The sequence below is a fragment of the Acyrthosiphon pisum genome, chromosome X (genome assembly GCF_005508785.2).
Source record: "Acyrthosiphon pisum isolate AL4f chromosome X, pea_aphid_22Mar2018_4r6ur, whole genome shotgun sequence".
Taxonomy (NCBI): Eukaryota; Metazoa; Arthropoda; class Insecta; order Hemiptera; family Aphididae; genus Acyrthosiphon; species Acyrthosiphon pisum.
The window spans coordinates 86073855-86091877 of NC_042493.1; the positions used below are offsets into that span (position 1 = coordinate 86073855).

At 28.3% G+C, this 18023-nt stretch overlaps 1 protein-coding gene across 2 annotated transcripts; it reads left to right on the plus strand.

Moving 5' to 3' along the window:
- The first annotated feature begins 4446 nt into the window (after positions 1–4446).
- LOC100568882 lies at positions 4447–17750 on the plus strand. Of its 2 annotated transcripts, none has more exons than XM_003240606.3 (2): positions 4447–5378; positions 16224–17750. In XM_003240606.3, exon 2 carries the CDS (start codon positions 16230–16232, stop codon positions 17064–17066), a length of 837 nt encoding a protein of 278 aa, XP_003240654.1. In that variant the 5' UTR covers positions 4447–5378; positions 16224–16229; the 3' UTR covers positions 17067–17750. The 2 variants fall into 2 exon arrangements, with proteins under 2 accessions (XP_003240654.1, XP_016662373.1); XM_016806884.2 differs by lacking the exon at positions 4447–5378 and adding an exon at positions 12687–13250.
- The last annotated feature ends 273 nt before the right edge of the window (positions 17751–18023 follow it).

The window sequence follows — 18023 nt, forward strand, 5'->3', positions numbered from 1 at the left end:
CAGAATTTTTATTCCGGGCAACGGAAAAGTTAAGATTAATTTTGAAACCATACACCGAATATTAAATAACGAATTGAAGAAAGTTTGAGTCACATATAGTTGGCACACTTAATGGGCAACGAAGTGCACGGGTTCAGCTAGTACTAAATAAATATAATATAGGTACTATAAAATATGCGGGTAAGCAAGCTCGTAGCATTTACATAGTCAATATTCAATAACCTAAGCTCTTGTGAGATGTACGTACAGTACGTAAGTCATTGCCCTACCCCCACGCAGTTTAATCACCACTTGCATGAGCTCATTTACAATACCTAGAAACTAGTATCAACCACCAGGTAGAATAATTTAATTATTCCATCTTAAAATCTGTAATGAAACAGAAGACTCCGTTTTGTAGGGACACGTTGGTTACGTGCTATTTTGTTCCAATAAATCGGAAAAAAATAAGAAACACACAAATTATTGTTAGTGGTTAGTTACTGATTAATTAACACATATAGAAGAATATTTGTATAACATAATAAATATCTAATACATATTATAGTAAAGTTTACATATAAAATAATAATATTTTTTAGTACAAAAAAAAAAATACATATATATTTAATTAATTTTTGGAAACAAAAAAAAATATTTAATAGAACTTTACATGAGTTTATTTAAGTAATTGGCCATTTATACCTAAAGATTCAAAATCATTTTCTTTCACAATTAAAAACGTATCTAGGTAATTACTAATAATGGACGCATTTTGAGATTTTGAGGCTTTGAGCACTAAAGATCTTTAGCACCAAACATTAATCACCACCTTATAAATAGTTTTACTTTTGGGACAAAGTCGTAGGCATATTTAACACTATCGAAAATTTGGAATATATTTTTGTTAACCTAAGCTGAAAGTTAGAAGCCCTTTTCATAAAATAAAATATAATAATATACTGTGTCTAGCTATAGAGGATTCATAAGCAGCAAATGGATTATTTCAGGAAAAATTATAGGTACCTACCTATCTTTATTTTACGGAGATTTTACTAATTTAACAAACAATTCACTTTTTTGGTGGAAGTTCATCTTTCAGTTTTATTGTTAGTGCTTTGCTCATTATAACGTAACTATACGTGTACAATGTACATTCCAAACTGAAAGAGGAAATGCAGCGAAAATTCCCCTACTTACAAAGCCACGTACAACTTTATTTTATAAACCTTAAATCGTTTTCATAAGATTTAAGTTTTTGTAGTAAGTCAGAAATAGACTACTTGTCCTGTTTCAATAAAACATATAGGTAGTTAGTGCTTAGGGAGGTCAACATTTAAAATTCCCAGTAGGTAGTTTTCAAAAGCTCTTGGAAAAATTGGAATTTTTACGCAAAATTAGTTTTCGACGAAGTGTTTTTGGTGTAACTCTAAAATAAATTGCCGTAGATACATGACATTTTCACTGAAAGTTTATTAGCATTTTCTATACACCATACAATTTTCAAAACATCTTGACTTGTTTTAAGCTGTTTACAGTAAATGTGAAGAAAATTGTATTTTTTCGGACAAAACGCCTGGCAATTTAATACAAGGCTCCTCACACATTGTTACTATATATTAGTTTAAAAATATTAAAAATACAATCACAATTTTTTTATAAGCATTTAAAGTTCCAATTTTGACAAATTACGTAAAAATCATGAAAATGTGCAAATCATTTTGAGTTAAAAATTCATACAAATTTTTCTCTTTAAATTTGATTATTCAAAATGTAATACGAAATTGTTCATAAGTTTGTCTATTTTTATAAAAAAAAATGTCTATTGCAAAGTTCAAATTTTTACAAGATTGGATATTCACTTGATTTCTCATTTAGTGATTTTCTTATTTTGCTGTAATTTTTTTATCTCATTTTGAGCTGTTTACGGACATTTTCAATTTTCATTCTACCTATTTAGTTTTTTTTTCTAAAAATGTCAATACAATTTTATTTGTTGGGTCAAAAAACAGAATTAATACAAATCTCCTGATGTACTGTTGCAAAAACAGTTGGAAATTATTAAAAATACATTTTCACAATTATTTTATGAGCATTTAAAATTCTAATTTCGACAAAGCAGAACAAATTAGAACGGTTTTAGTTTTGTGTTATATTTAAAAAATATTATTCGTTGGTACTTGGAACTTTTAACGTATATTATTGTATAAATATATTATTATTATTATACACAAATATTGAAATTTGATAATAAACAAATAGTAATAATTCAACTTAACCTGCTACCGTATTAATAATAATATAAATATAATATAAATTATCCTATAGGCTGACAATTGACAAATCTTCTACGCTCAGAATAGTTTTTCGTATACAATGATATTACATCGTTGAAATTCAAATTTAACACCATTTATTTCAGTCACCAATTGTAACCAGCTATTGTACAGCAAAGCGACATCCACTTAAACGCTTTTTTAAATTTTAAGTCTTATAGGAGGTGGATTAAACAATTTTTTAGTTAGAAAATTGAACTGAATTTTAACAAATCTTAAAAAAAAATATTTAGGTAACCTGCAGCTGATTTAACATACTGAATCTATTGGTTAATGTGGTTAATCTCTGTTTGGTTAATCTCTAATGCAAGCATATTTTTCCATTAACTTCTATTCTCTCTTTTTCGCTTTTTCGATTTTTAACTAAGGTAGTTATATGGTATTCTATATTTTTATTTTTATTTCATTTGTTTTCGAAAGTTTTGACAATAATATATATAGGTACAATTACATAAATACATTACATGATTACCTAATGAAACACAATGTTTAGTATACTTACGTCTTATTGTTATTAAATAATATAAAAATATACAAAATAAATCTAGTTTTAAATACCTTTGAAATTAAAAAATTATAAATATTTAATGTATTATATATTTTATATTATTATCGGAATTATTATTAATACGGTAACTGGTAACTTGAAGTAATATTATTGTATATTATCATATTTGTATATAATAATATACTTTAGAAGTTTGGAGTACCTACAAATTTTATTATTAAATTAAAATCGTTATTGTTATATCTAATTTCTACCTAAATTGAACTTAAAATAACAAGAAAAATAAACTGAGTTTATACCTATATTTTTTAGATTTTTTGGTTACAGAATAACGTACCAACGTGGAATCTTGTATTACATTTTGTTAAATGTTAAAATAAATAATAAACAATATCGATAATAAATTAAAGAATAATCATTGAATGTTTAGAATTTGTTGTTGAGGGACTTTTTTCTTCTAGATTCATGTTTAGGTACTTGTTAATACCACTACCAGTTACATTAGTATTTTAAGCTTGAGTAAATTAAATTAAGAAATTAATTTACGCTTCCTCAAAATAAAATATTTGGTTTACGCGTGTTAATTTAATTTATTGTAGAAATTGATTTTTTAGTTGTTCATATTTTATTATTTAAGACGAATAAAGCCAGAAGAAGATCAGCAACACTTCTTTGCAACTAATTGATGAGTTTAGGCTGTAAGAAATACTTTGGGATCCAAAAAATCCGTATTATTTTTCGAAAAAAGCATGGGGAAAAATCCGGGATTTGGTCGAATAACAACGCATGAGATGCGTGTGCGACGCACGGTGTCCACACTCCACACGAACAAAATATACATTCTTCCACATGCTCATGCGCAAGCTTGTTCGTGTTCGGAGGCGCTCATCTTATTCGCCATACAATGTGCGCTCGTGTGTAGGTACATTCCTTAACGGTCTGTATAATATTATTACATAAACTTAAATAATTCTTCCTCCCAGCGGACATTTTTATTATTTTTTTCTGGAAATTTTTGCATAGATTCAGATTTAAGTATAAAATAATAATCGCCACCTTTCTAATTATTATGAAATTCAAGCACATCGGTTTTTAAGTTGGTACTCATTGAGTTGTAGTTATTTTAAAAAATAACCCTGGCTACGCATTAACATTTAAATACGCGCGTATTGCGCATTTGCGGTCATTAGCTAAAATTAATAAGTCATAAAAACGAATGTGTTTGATTCGTTAAATTGTCATTTAGCGGACGGCCTTCGATATTATATTCTGACGCTGCACGACCGTCGTCCATGACATTGTCGGTTATCCGCTTAAATGGTTTTACCCCTTATTAACCCTCGACATTATTGCTGTACAAGTTGTCAGAGGCGGTCAAATGGTTTTGTCATGGGGGTGCGAGGGATTTTTTAACATGCACTATCAATTGATCACTATACATAATATAATAAATAATTTATATTATTATAAATATTGAAGAAAAGATTTGACCGTCACCGCAGGCAAGATGACTTATGCATCTTAATATTACTATCGACAGAAAACGACAAGACGCACAACAAAATAACATTGTGGTCGTCGTGTTAAGTGCATTCGTACCACGTCGAACAGCTGTTCCGCGGTCACGGGTGCCCGGTTTCATGGTGGGCAAATTGCATAGGACATTGCCCGCTTTCCGTCCGCGGTAATGCAATAATATTATTATTATAACGATATTATTATCATCGTATGAATGTGCGAGAGGCCGCGAAAGCGTCGAGTCGTGACCCGTTACGTCTTACGCGAAAGCCTCGGTCGTCCGAACCCGTTATTGTTTTCGCAGTTACGATTCGCACAGTACCTAAATAGGTATGCGTCAGCAGCTGCAAACGTATGTTATTATAAGACATCGTAATATTTAGTAGCCAGCAGCACAGCAGCAGCTTGTCCAGCCTGACGGATTTTGGTTCACGTCAAACCGTAATAATATTATTTACAGTGCGCGCGAAGCACGGGGACCAAGACGCCGTCAATCCATTTATCCATGAGTCGTCCTTATCACGAATCGCCCGATACAACAACTACAACAATCGATTACAACAATATTTAAAGCAAACCAACAATATGGAATGTTGATATCTCAGTTTCGTCCCGCCGTCCCAACACGTCGACTTTCAAGTCTTTACTAAGTGGGTGATAACGATAATAACGATAATAGCGATAACAACGATAACAACTAAACAACGATACTAACGATAACAACAAATACAACCTCCCTCGATAGTCGACATCCGCCTCACCTTCGACTGCTACGTGTGCCAAGCGAATACCAACGATGTTCCCTCAGACCAACCTCGGTTGCGTTTGAAAATGATCGCCCGCCATTCCGTCGCGCCTCCGTAACAACGCTTTGCTGCAGCAGCTGCCGTCGTCACGTTGTCGGACGAACCGTTTGTGGAAGGAAGCGTAATGCTGTTGTACCCAAATTCCACCATACTTAAATTCATCGTTGATTGCGACGGCCGTTCACGCTGTTCAACCACACGTGTCGGATTGCGAAACTCTAATAACCATTTGTAAGTAGAGCAATACGACCAATAATTATTATGCTTCTAGGGTCAAGGCTGAATTTAGCACAAGTGTTGCCATTATTATAGGCCCCTATATAATTTTCCGCTCCTCCACCGTGTCCTCTCCTACCAGGCAAATAGGGCAAATTCAAATTATGGAAAATTTGCTTTAATATAGACATTGAATAGGTATAAAATAATAAAAAAAATGCAATTAAATAATAATTTTTTAAATAAAGTTTATAAACAACATCACAAATAAAATACTTAAATTTTTTTAAAAATAACATTGCTTACATGTTTTGCATTATAATTTTCAGCGAACTCGTCAGTTATTCTATCGTAATTTTTATTACAAAAAAATTTTGATTGTAAAACAAAAATGGACAAAAATTATTTACCTGAAACCTGAACAATTTTTAACACGCAAATACGCAACCACAACAATTTAAAAAAAAATTAAATACATTTATAGTATAAAAAAGTACCGTGTTCATGTCAAGCTAAAGACAACCACTAAAATTGTCAATGTGATAGCATGGACACATATTTTGTTTTTCAATCATTAATTTAAACTGTTGTTTATCTAGCTTAAAGATTACATTATTATTACTAAGTGTAGGTTTTTAGCATTAATTTTGTAGTACATGTATGATTTAGGTCCAATAATATAGTATTATTTTATATTTATACAATAACTTCCATGTAGGTATATTTCAATAGAATAGAATATTATTTGAATTAGGTACTATTATCTATTATATTAGGTATCATACATTTTTTTTTATGCGGTACCACCCTTATTACTTAGGAAAATTAACGGTTTAAGTACCTATTTATCAGGAATATGATGACAATTTGATATAAACTATTGATTTAGAATAAATTCTTACGTATATTTTTAATAAAAATTAAGTGCACCTTTATGGGCATTTATTAGTAGGTACACTGCTTGTTTTTAAATATTTAATTCAATAGTCCAAAGAATAAACAGTTATTAATATTTAACTTTAATAGAAGAAACATTTTAAAATTACTCTGGTACATAATTTATATATATTTATTAATAAATAAATAAATAAATAAATAATTTATTAAAAATTTAAAAATAAGCATCCGAACATTGAAATATTGATTAAAGGTGCGATTTTTATCTTAATAGGTACACAAATACATAATTTATGTCGGTAATATAACCCTTTATAAAACTGCAATTAAAAAGAACTTATAATATAATATTGATCAAAGTTAAATTTTCAAGAGGTACCTAGTTAATAAATAAATTTTCATTGTAACTAGCTAAAGTAATTTAATCTTTAAAAATATTGAGTACCTACCTATTTTGTACTTGTAAATACAATGTGTTGTTAATAGTGTATTAAGCCAGTACTGTGCTAGTGGCATATAGTGGAATGAGGATGGTTTTCAAGTGTAATAAAATATAGACTCAGTTGAAAATGTTGAAGTTGTGTTTATTATAGTTGATTCTTCAGTGAAATTATTCTAAGTCCAAAAATTGACAATCGTTACCCTGACTAATGTGAAGGTGCTCGTACTAGCTCGAGTGTAACATGTCTGAATACAAGCCGTTTCGGGGTCTACTTTATAGTAACCACTCTCCCCCTGTCTACCGCTGAGTAGGTTAGAACCTCAAGGTTCTCACGGATGCTGTGTTTATAATCTACTCGGAGGTGCTAACGACCCACACTCTGATTTGTGAAACCACATTCCCGTGTGCAGTGTGTTATATTTTATTATGTACTATATATATTTATATATATATATAATATGTTAGTCAGAACCGTGCTAAGGAGGTGGCAAATGGGACAAGTGCCCTTGGTCGGTCAAACCTGTAACATTTTAAAGACTGGCAAATGTTTAAATATGTATTAGGGGTGCCAGGGCCTAAAATTAACATATTTTGCTACTGCACGCCTAATTCCACTCCAAAATATTTTAAAATAAAACATAACCCTAGTAGTGCACATGCCACATATAACTTAATTGCATAATTGCTTAATTTTTTTGCTATTCATTAATAATTAGTTATAATAAAACAATCTAAGACAATCTTCTATAAAATTCCTTGATGCCTATATGGCTATATGACTAAACATTTTAAGATTAAAAACAAAATAGCTTGGTTTAATATCAAGGTTGGCACAAAAAAGCACAGCCCAAAAAACCCGGGCTGCTTTTGTGGATAAAATAGAAATTCAATCTTATTTTTTTTTTGACTTGTGTTAATTTTCAGAAAAATTTACCTAACTTATATGTATTATTTATTTTTCCAATTAGGTACAGCAGTAAACTGATTTGTGAGCTGATTTGTAAAAAATGTAATAATTATTTTTTAATTATAGGTACCTAGGTACAATTAATAGTATAAAATAGAAAAAATTACACACCAACAGTTAATAGAAATATTAACAATCTTTTATTTTTAATAAGGTATTAAATACATAACTTTCCCGTAAATACTTAATGAATAATTTAAATAAAAATTAACAATTAACAAAATAACAAATACTTGTTTATAAAATAATAGATAAGGAAAAAATCAATAAACAGTGTAACTAATTTTTTCGGATGGGTTTTTTTTAGAAAAAACATGATAAAACCACTTATTAATACTTTTCAAATAAAACCTACCGGGTTTTTGCCCGGTTAATATACTTATTATATTATAAGCCGCCCAGAATATGGTGTAGTCGGTATTATTTTTAGTGCTGAGGATTTTAAACGAATACTATATGTTAATATTTGTAATTTTCAATAATCAATATTGAATATTGAATATTAATCAAATAAAAATGTATAAAACCCTAAAATAAGTACTGCACACTTTTAAATTTGCTACTGCACATTTAATATTAGTTACTGCACATAGTGTGTGCTACTGCAGACAATTTTAGGCCCTGAGGGGCATCAAATATTATTGCCCTGGGGCACCAATGAGAGTTAATACGACTCTGATGTTATTATATATATGATGCGTTTTATTGATAGGTTAAAATATAAAAATGTGTATAGTTTAATATAACATGACGGCTTAGATATTTGTTAGTTGTACCTCACCCTTTTCTTAGAAATTATATTAATCCTCGTATTAATCCAACTATTACTTATTCGTAAATCTGTTTATTCATTGCTCGTCTGTTTTGAGGTCCTCTGCTTTCTTAACCTGTTCAGTTGATGTTTTATATTATATGTATATTTTATTTGTAATGTGGATCCAAGGCCAACCTGTCCTTCTACATGATAATTACTATTGATATTAATATTAAGTCTATTAGCTATTATGTAGTTTACAGGGTACTAACTACTAAGCTACAATGGGTACTACAATAGTGTAGAATGTAGACATATGTAGCACTTTGGCATAAATACTGGGATTGCCAAGGGGATTGCAGAAATATACCCATAGTTTATAAACATGTGGGGGATGTTATTCCCTACATCTCCCATAAACAATACTTGGTTAATCATTCTATATTTTTATGTTTTACTTTTTTCTTTGAGCAACTAAATATACTTGTAAAAGTGTAAAATATGCTCATTAATTCACTGTTAGGTATTAAATCATGTTTGCCATACATGCTAACAACATTTTTTATTAAGAGAATCATAGAATGTCGCACATATTATTTCCGTCCAACATACATACACTTATGAACCTGTTATCTTTTTGAAGAAATAAACAACAATACACTACCTGTACATAATATGTACTAGGTAAAACATATACAATTTACACTAAGCAGAACCAAATTTTTTTTGTTAGCTTTAATACTATGGGCCAGTTGTACAGTCTGTGATTAAACTACGATTACGCTTAATCAGCTGATAACAGATATTTAACCGGCCAAATTCGGCAGGTTAAACTGTGATTAAATTTAATCACAGACTGTACAACTGGCCCTATATAACTATCTATATAATAATTTTAGTAAATTGTAAAATTGTCAAACTTAGAGGTATTTTTTTTTTTTTTTGGTATCGAGAAACGGAAAGGGGACTGTGTTAGCAGTGAAACTTAAAAGTATTATTTAAGTTAAGTCATGCCTCCAATCATACCAATCCTTATTTTTTGTTCATTCCGATAAGTATCTTGAAATAAACAATAAAATATGTAAGATTATCTTTTTTTAAAGTAATTTAGATAATGCAAACTCTTGTATTTTGATAGTTATTTTTTCAATAAAATATTATTCATCTATTAAATTGATGACTGAGTTATTATATATAACTCTGTATTATTAAATTATTGTTTGTATAAAACTTTAAAGTACTGGATATCTCCATTCAAGTTAACAATTAGATTTTGGAACTGTAGGTGCACAATTCTCATTTAAAACAAAATCTTGTTGAACTCATTAACATTTACACTCTCTGTTAAGAATTGGCATTACAAATTGAACAGCTAATAGAAGCAATTAAGGCAAAGTGAACACGAATTTATTTGTATTAATATAAAATATTTAATTCAAGGCTGGGCAAGTTAATGATTTTTTTTAACTCGGTTAAGTTAAGTTAATATGCATCAGTAACAAAAAGTTAAAAGTTAATTTATTTATACAATGCTAGCGTACTTAATTTTTTTCCAACCCAAAACTAAATTATAGACTATACTACTATATTGTTTATATTTTATAGTTTATACAGTATTTCCATATATGTTATATTCAAATAATATAATTTTTTTACTTTAAATAATTCATGGTAAATATTTTTTGACATGAAAACGAAATAGACTGAAATAGTGAAATATAATAAAATTAAAAACAAAATAAATTCACTTAACTTACTTCTTAAATGAAAAATTAATTCGTAAATTTCATGTTAATTAAAAATGAATTTAGTAAGTTAACAGTTAAGTTAATGAAAATCCAAAAGTATCTAGTTAAGTTAAAAAGTTAAAATAAAATAAACTCCTTAACTTAACCTCGAACTTAACTTAAACTTTTTAACTTGTTAATGCCCAGCCTTGATATTTGTGATAAATTATTGTTAGATATTTTGTAATTGTTAAAAGTAATCAAAAATACAATTGTTTTTAAATAATAATATTTCTTTTCATTTATATCTACTACTTGTTTAAAATTTCTATGGGCCGATTGGAATACTTCCGTAGGCCGAGTCAGATCCGTTTGGCACACCTGATATAGTGCATATTCTATGCCTCTATTGATATTTTAAGTTTAAAGTGAGTTATTACACTGTAAAATATTACAATTTTAAAATGCTCATAACTCGCTTCAAAGTAGACTTCAAAATTAAAATATCAATAAAAACCAGGAAGATAATATTCTTACCTTTGTAGGAAAAAGTATATATTATTTATTTATTTATTAAGTTTTTATGGGCTAACAAATTGCATAGCACATATATTAATATACAATAACAATAATAAATATGATATACTAAGATTTATACTCAACAATATTAATAATAATTTAAAAAGAGAAGGAGGAGGGTCCACATTGGCAACGGACATAATACACATAATATGTTCATATATAGTTTGTGGAGGATAGTGGAATGGAAAAAGGGACTGAATGTCAGACTGATCGTTGCGGAACCCTAAAATTAATCAAATATAGGAGGGTAGGTGAGTCTGTTTTACCACATAGAATATTTTTTAAGAACTGGAGATTGAGTGAATATCGACAATCAACCAAGGAATCTAAACTGAGGGATTTTTAGCAAAGAACCAGCAACCCTAAGAAACAGTTATAAACTTCATATGCATGCATCTCATCCCTTAATTCAAAAATACTAGTTAGTGACCATCTGACCTCAGTACTGTAAAAGCACTATAGAATTACAAACCATACCATATACTGGATGATTCTTTTATCAAACAACACTCGTTATTTCAAAAATTGTAAAATTTTTTGAAAATATTTTTTTCATAGTTTTAAATGGAGTGGAGTGGAGTGGTACGGGGTTACCCCGCGAAATGTTAGTCCACTTCTCCGCTCATCTAAACTTTGAATATTTATAACTCATAAACTACTTGCCACAAATTCGATTTTTATGTATCAAAATACTAAGAAAAATACTAAGAAAAATATTCTGCTTTGGAATATAAAATTAAAACCCTATGTTGTCATTCAAAAAAGTAAAAAACTTAAAAAATATTAACGATAAAAAATATTTAAAAATATAATTTTTTAAGAAAAACGTTGTTTTATAAGCGACTTGAAACTATGTAAAAAAAATTTACACTTTTTGAAATAATGAGTGTTGTTTGATAAAAGGATCACCAGGTATATTATTATTAAATATACAAAAATGTTTTTTTTCTTTAATATCCCACTACCTAGCCACTACTAATCTTTGGTTAGATTTTTAAAGTAATTTTCTTGAAAATTTTTAAATAAAGCACTCAAGTTTGACGAAATGTTGAAGTTATCTTCATGGAACAGTTTAAGAAACATTGCTTTAAACCATACATTTTTCTTTGATCACCTCATTCCTTAATTTTTAACACGGAGGGGACAAAAGTTTTTTCTGCCTCTTTAGATATTACTAGGGGAGTAATTAGTGCATTTAAATGTTATACATTGCTTGAAATCAAAAGATTTTGAAAGACCTTCAAAGATGATATTTTTTTTGATTTGTATTAATAGGAGTATAGATAAAAAAAATACAATTTTCCCATTCTTTTTTATACCTAGATGAAAGATATTTACAAAAAAGATTCCAAGTGTTTTGCTTTGTTATCTGCATTAAATATATATTTACTTAGTCTTATTGAAATGTCTTCATCACACGAAAGCCATTGACAGAAGCCATTTGTATATTATATATTTATATGAGTAATGAGATTAGTCTTACAGCAGATGGTTTCGAGACTGTTGCCTTCACTGAAAAATCAAACATCACGACTGGGATAGTCTTTGTTTTTTATGTAGTTCAAAAAACACTTTGTCATATTCAAAATATTTACCTATTAGGCAATGTTATCTGTTTTAAATCATTGAATTAAAAAGAACACCGGTTAATACCAATGAGGTATTGATTGAGAAGCAGTCAGTATCATATCTGTTTTGGATGAAATAATAAACTATCTTGTGTAAAACAATTTTCTCCTGGGAAAAATAAGGATTTATTATATTTATTTTAACTAAATTAATAAATTAATTATTAATAATTACTTATATACCTAAATAAATAACATTAACAAAATATTTAAAAAGTTTTTTCCGTCAATTATTAATATTTATCAGATATTCAAGGTATTTCAATTATTTTTTTCGTATATTATAAACGTATATATCGTATATAACGTATATATCTATCCAACTTTTATTTCATTCAGGGTGTTTATAATAATATTATGTTACTTGTGGTTAGGTTAGTAACGAATAACGAATTCTTCGGTTAGTAAATGTGTGGTTTGCTCACGTTATGAAAATGTTGCCTATTTTAAAAATAGGGTTCAACCCTAAAACGTCTACAATTAGTTCATGATTTCTAGGTACAATTTCTACAACGAAAATCTTCGATTTATTCGACCGTATAGAATTGGAAATTTCGGAATTCCCCATGTTCTTTGCGGATCGACGTCCCAACACCCAACCATTGAATCGTCCCAACAATATAATAATATTTTGTTCACTGTCCCGCTTACGTACCGTTGAGTTTGTAACACTGTAATCATCGCATTGTGGTCACACCAGTACTATACTGACAATGTTTGGTGTCGGTTGTATGGGAATACTGACTAGTCAGGGACTACTGAGTACGTGACTGTCGATGTTAGTCACTTAGTTCATTTTGTCCGTCGTTCGGCTCAACACTTCAAGTCTTTCGAGGTTTTTATTATTCATTTATGCGTCAACACGTTTAAACGCCTGTAATGTTCTACAAGTGAGTTTGGGTATTATACTTTTTATATATTTCGATAGGTACTCAACGTACATTCTTTGGCGATTAGTTTATATAGTTAATGTTCATAATCTTAGGGTAAAAAAATAGTATTGATCCGTGAGTTGGATAAAAACACGTGTTTTTTTCGACCACAGTAATCTCGGTTCCTACCACTCTGCAATTATTATAAATCATTTCGATCTACTGCGAGTATAACCACGGCCGGTATACAACATGTTAATAATAATTATATACCCACCTAATACATTTAGATAAAACACCATTAAAATAGCATTAAAGTAATTACCTATCTAATATTATTATTTGCCATAAGACGGTTATGCTGACATTTACCTAACTTAACCTTTATGCTAACGTAATTTAAATTCTTACTGTTGTTACGGACTTTATTCACACTAATTAAATATAAATTACCTGAATTAAGAATCATATTTAAATAACCAAACGGGTAATATGAATAAACCTAAAACCAGTTAAAAAGCATTGGTAGGTAGGTACTTGATAGGTGATATAATAGAGTACCAAAAATGAAAATGAAATGGATACCTAACTTATTTTAATTTTGTACCTCATTAAATTATAGATTTTTAATAATACCGGGTGATTCTTTTATCACTCATTATTTCAAAAAGTGTAAATTTTTTTGAAAATACTTTTTTACATAGTTTCAAGTTGCTTATAAAACAACGTTTTTCTTAAAAAATTATATTTTTAAATATTTTTTATCCTTATAATTTTTTAAGTTTTTTACTTTTTTGAATGACAACATAGGGTTTTAATTTTATATTCCAAAGCTGAATATTTTTCTTAGTATTTTGAAACATAAAAATCGAATTTGGGGCAAGTAGTTTATGAGTTATAAATATTCAAAGTTTTGATGAGCGGAGTGGAGTGGTACGGGGTTACTCCGCGAAATGTTTGTCCACTTCTCCGCTCATCTAAACTAAAAATAAAAATATTTAAAATATAATTTTTTAAGAAAAATGTTATTTAATAAGCGACTTGAAACTATGTAAAAAAATTTACACTTTTTCAAATAATGAGTTTTGTTTGATAAAAGAATCACCCAGAGGTGACGCATGGTGGTTGCCTAAATCAAAGTATGTACAGCCGTACTTATATGCTTTGAACAGAAATAATAAATATTACATTTTCTTCGGGTATCACTTTAAATTCTTAGCAAATATTTTTATGCTATAGTCGGGAGAATGAAAGTGGGTGCTGGTGATATGTTGGCAACCTTTTTTTTCTTCGGAAAGCAGGAGTACTAAAAATCATAGGCAACATCATTCTGTAATACATTAATTGTATTAGGTAATTATAATGCGCGCTCTGCGAAACCATGACAAAAATTCACCACCAGAAGTGTGCGCATCAGCGGCAACTTTTCATTCTCCCGCAACTATAGTATTGATCTTAAAACTATATTATTATACCTAACGTATTGTAGACTCTTTTTTTTTTTTTGGGGGGGGGGTACTAAAAAAAGTAACAATTATAGCAATAAGTATATTTTATTTTTTAAATAGCTGTAGCCAATACTTACATGAGTGTCGTAATTAAATTTGTATTGGTTATGCATATTTTAATTATTGATTAGGTATAATAAATAAAGTTAAGAAAGCATAATTAATTACTAATACAAATAAATTATGGTCTTCATTGTACACGTACATGGTTAATATGTTTTCGATTTAATCTGTTAAAATATCAGGGGATCGTAGCACTCGTGGTTTTTTTCACGTTTTAGACCAATAAGCGGTGGTAAATTTCACATACTTGGGAATGTCCGATTTTAATTTTTCAAACAAGAATAATATTCTTATATAGTTATGTGGTACAAACGTTATAATACACACTATTGTACCTGAGCGTACAAATTAATAAAAGGTGAGAAATGAATAAAAGAATTACGTAAGTATATAATCTCAACCCCTTTTATTAATGGGTCACGGATTGATCACCAATTTATTATAAGTTATAACAAACACACATGAAACTAAAACAATATTATATTCCGTAATAATTTCCGATCGTCACACGGTACGGTCGATGGTCGCGACTACACTAATTCGCCACCAGTACGATCGACGTTCGTATCGATCGTCCGGCCCGCGCTTATCGCTATCGATAAAATGACAATATATAACAATTACTACAGTTATATATATATTAATAGGTACATTATATTTATTTTTTCGTGAATTATTGACGTGCGCATGCGTGTGCGAGAGTTGCATCCGGCGGCGGTTGCCCGACCCGGCACTACTGCGATTCTCGGAAACAAACATTTTTGTTAATAATATTGAACATTTATTTGCAATTAAAAATAACATTTCTTATTTAGTTTATATGTAGAGCATGGATTTGTATGCACTAAAAAGTATAAAAATATGCCATTTAATGTCCAGTCAAAATCGTGAAAATATGCAACACATATGCAAGAAAATTTTTTAAAAACAACAATCATTTATCATATTTTATATCCAACTTTTTTTTTTAATTTTCGCTTTAATATGCAATAACCATTAATGCATGAATATGAAAAAAAGATACTGTCCTGTCAACAGCCACAACAGTAATAAACTGTTCAACATATTGCGGCTTATGACAGCCACAGCGGTTATTTAATATTTTGGATAGTGTAGTCAGTCTAATTCAAAACGACAACCAAATTATTTCTACCATATGTGTTTATAGATCTGTGCGAAACCAGACAGTATTTTCCCTCAGCCTTAAATTTAAATTATTATGATTTGTGAAGATAATTGACAAAAATCCAAAAAATTGAAAATGAATAAAATATGCAATTGTATAGAAATTTGCACTTTAATTTTAAATGACTACCTAATTAATTCTTAATTTCTTATGAATAAGAACTCATACATTTTATTCATGTATATATAAAATAAATTGTATTTACTAATTGAGTTATTTGTTGTTGTTTTTTAGGTTTTCATGCCAGTGAACAAAGAACAATTTGTATCAAATTTATATATTCTACATATTATAATAATTTTAAAGTTCAAATTTCTTTCTTCAAAATACGTAACATTGATCATATCAATGAAAAATTCTATGGTTTCATCAGCTAATAAACCTAGAATATTAAGAAATGGTAAAATTGTGTTATCAAAAAAAAAAAACACAATAAAAAAAAAGTCTCTTCCTAAAGAAAAGATAAACAATAAATTATCTTTTCTTAAAACAAGTTCAAAAGATATTAGTAATTTAAATGTTAAAAAAAATAATGAAATTATGGTACCTTCTAATTATAACCATATATTTGACCAACGTCATTTATATGTAATGCTTACTAAATTACCACCATCAATAATCTATAGAGATTCGTTTGATGATCATAACAATATCAACAATAATAAAAATTATACAAAATTAGAAGATTATATTCTATTAAATGAACTTCAAATATATAATAAGCCTGAACCAAAGATAGAAAAATGTAATATGTTAACTACTACAAAAGAAATTAAACAGACACGTAAGACATCAAACTCTTTTAATAATAAAAGTGTTCTGAAATCTGAAACATGTGATCATTCAGAAATTAATCAAACTCCAGATGTACGAATTACACGTGGAAAAACAATCAAGCTTCAAACAGAAGAAAGAAAACAATTGGATCAAATAATTTTTGATAAATTCCCAAACAACACATTTAAAATGTTTGCTATTAAATTATATGATATTAACGAAGAAGTAAAATTTCTCCGAACACTTGGATTGATATGTCGTTTTAAATGTCCCTTTACTAGTAAAGTAAAAAAAAAATAATTGTACACATAGTTTGCTTTTGTATTGTCATGAAGTTAAATCATTTGTATGTTGATCTTAGTTTTTATTTACCTAATTAATTATTATATTATATAATTGTAGAAGAAACTTGAAATTAATTTAATTTAGGTGCTAGGTCTGAATAAATAGCTTTTTAAATTTTAAGACTTATTATTATCTTATTTAATTATTGTGTATAATGTATTGATTAAATTGTATATATTGAAATATTCATGCTGATGTATGTTATAATTTATTTATATTATCAACTATTTGTATAGAAGCAATTCAAATATTAGTCAATATCAATTAACTACTTTTATTAATTTCACTGAAATTATAAAAATGAACAAATAATTAAAAACTATCTAATTTAATTTACTTAAATCTCATTATAATTAATTGATTTAATTTATTAAGAACTTAACTATGATAACATGTATTTTATCCTAGTAGGAATCCAAGCGTGTTAATAAAATTTAAGACTATTGTTTACTAACAATCATTTTGTAAAATATTTACTACTATTATTATAAGTTTGTTATTAATATAATTTAAACTAAATGTTTTGTTATTAATTATGTGTAAGACTATAATAATTGTTCATTCATAAAATCCATCGAGCATTCATTATTATAATTGTTATTTTAGAAACATGTAATAAAAATAATTTAAATAATTTAATTTGTGTTAATATGTGAAGAGGTTTTATATCTTAGTGGTTAATATTTATTTGATTCAACTATATAAGCACTTAACTATAGAGCTTAAATCAAATATCTACAATTTATATTTTCTTTAAGTGTTCATTTTTTATAGTTTGCGATAATTAATGTGATCAATAATCAATCAATTTCTAACTCAAAATAATTTGCACATTTTCATGATTTTTACGTATTTTTTTCAAAATTTGAACTTTAAATAATCATAAAAAATAATTGTGACTGTGTACTTGTA

Bases quoted from the DNA above. Each gene is read 5' to 3' on its own strand.
- LOC100568882 (XM_003240606.3), top strand. From the start codon at position 16,230: ATGCCAGTGAACAAAGAACAATTTGTATCAAATTTATATATTCTACAT.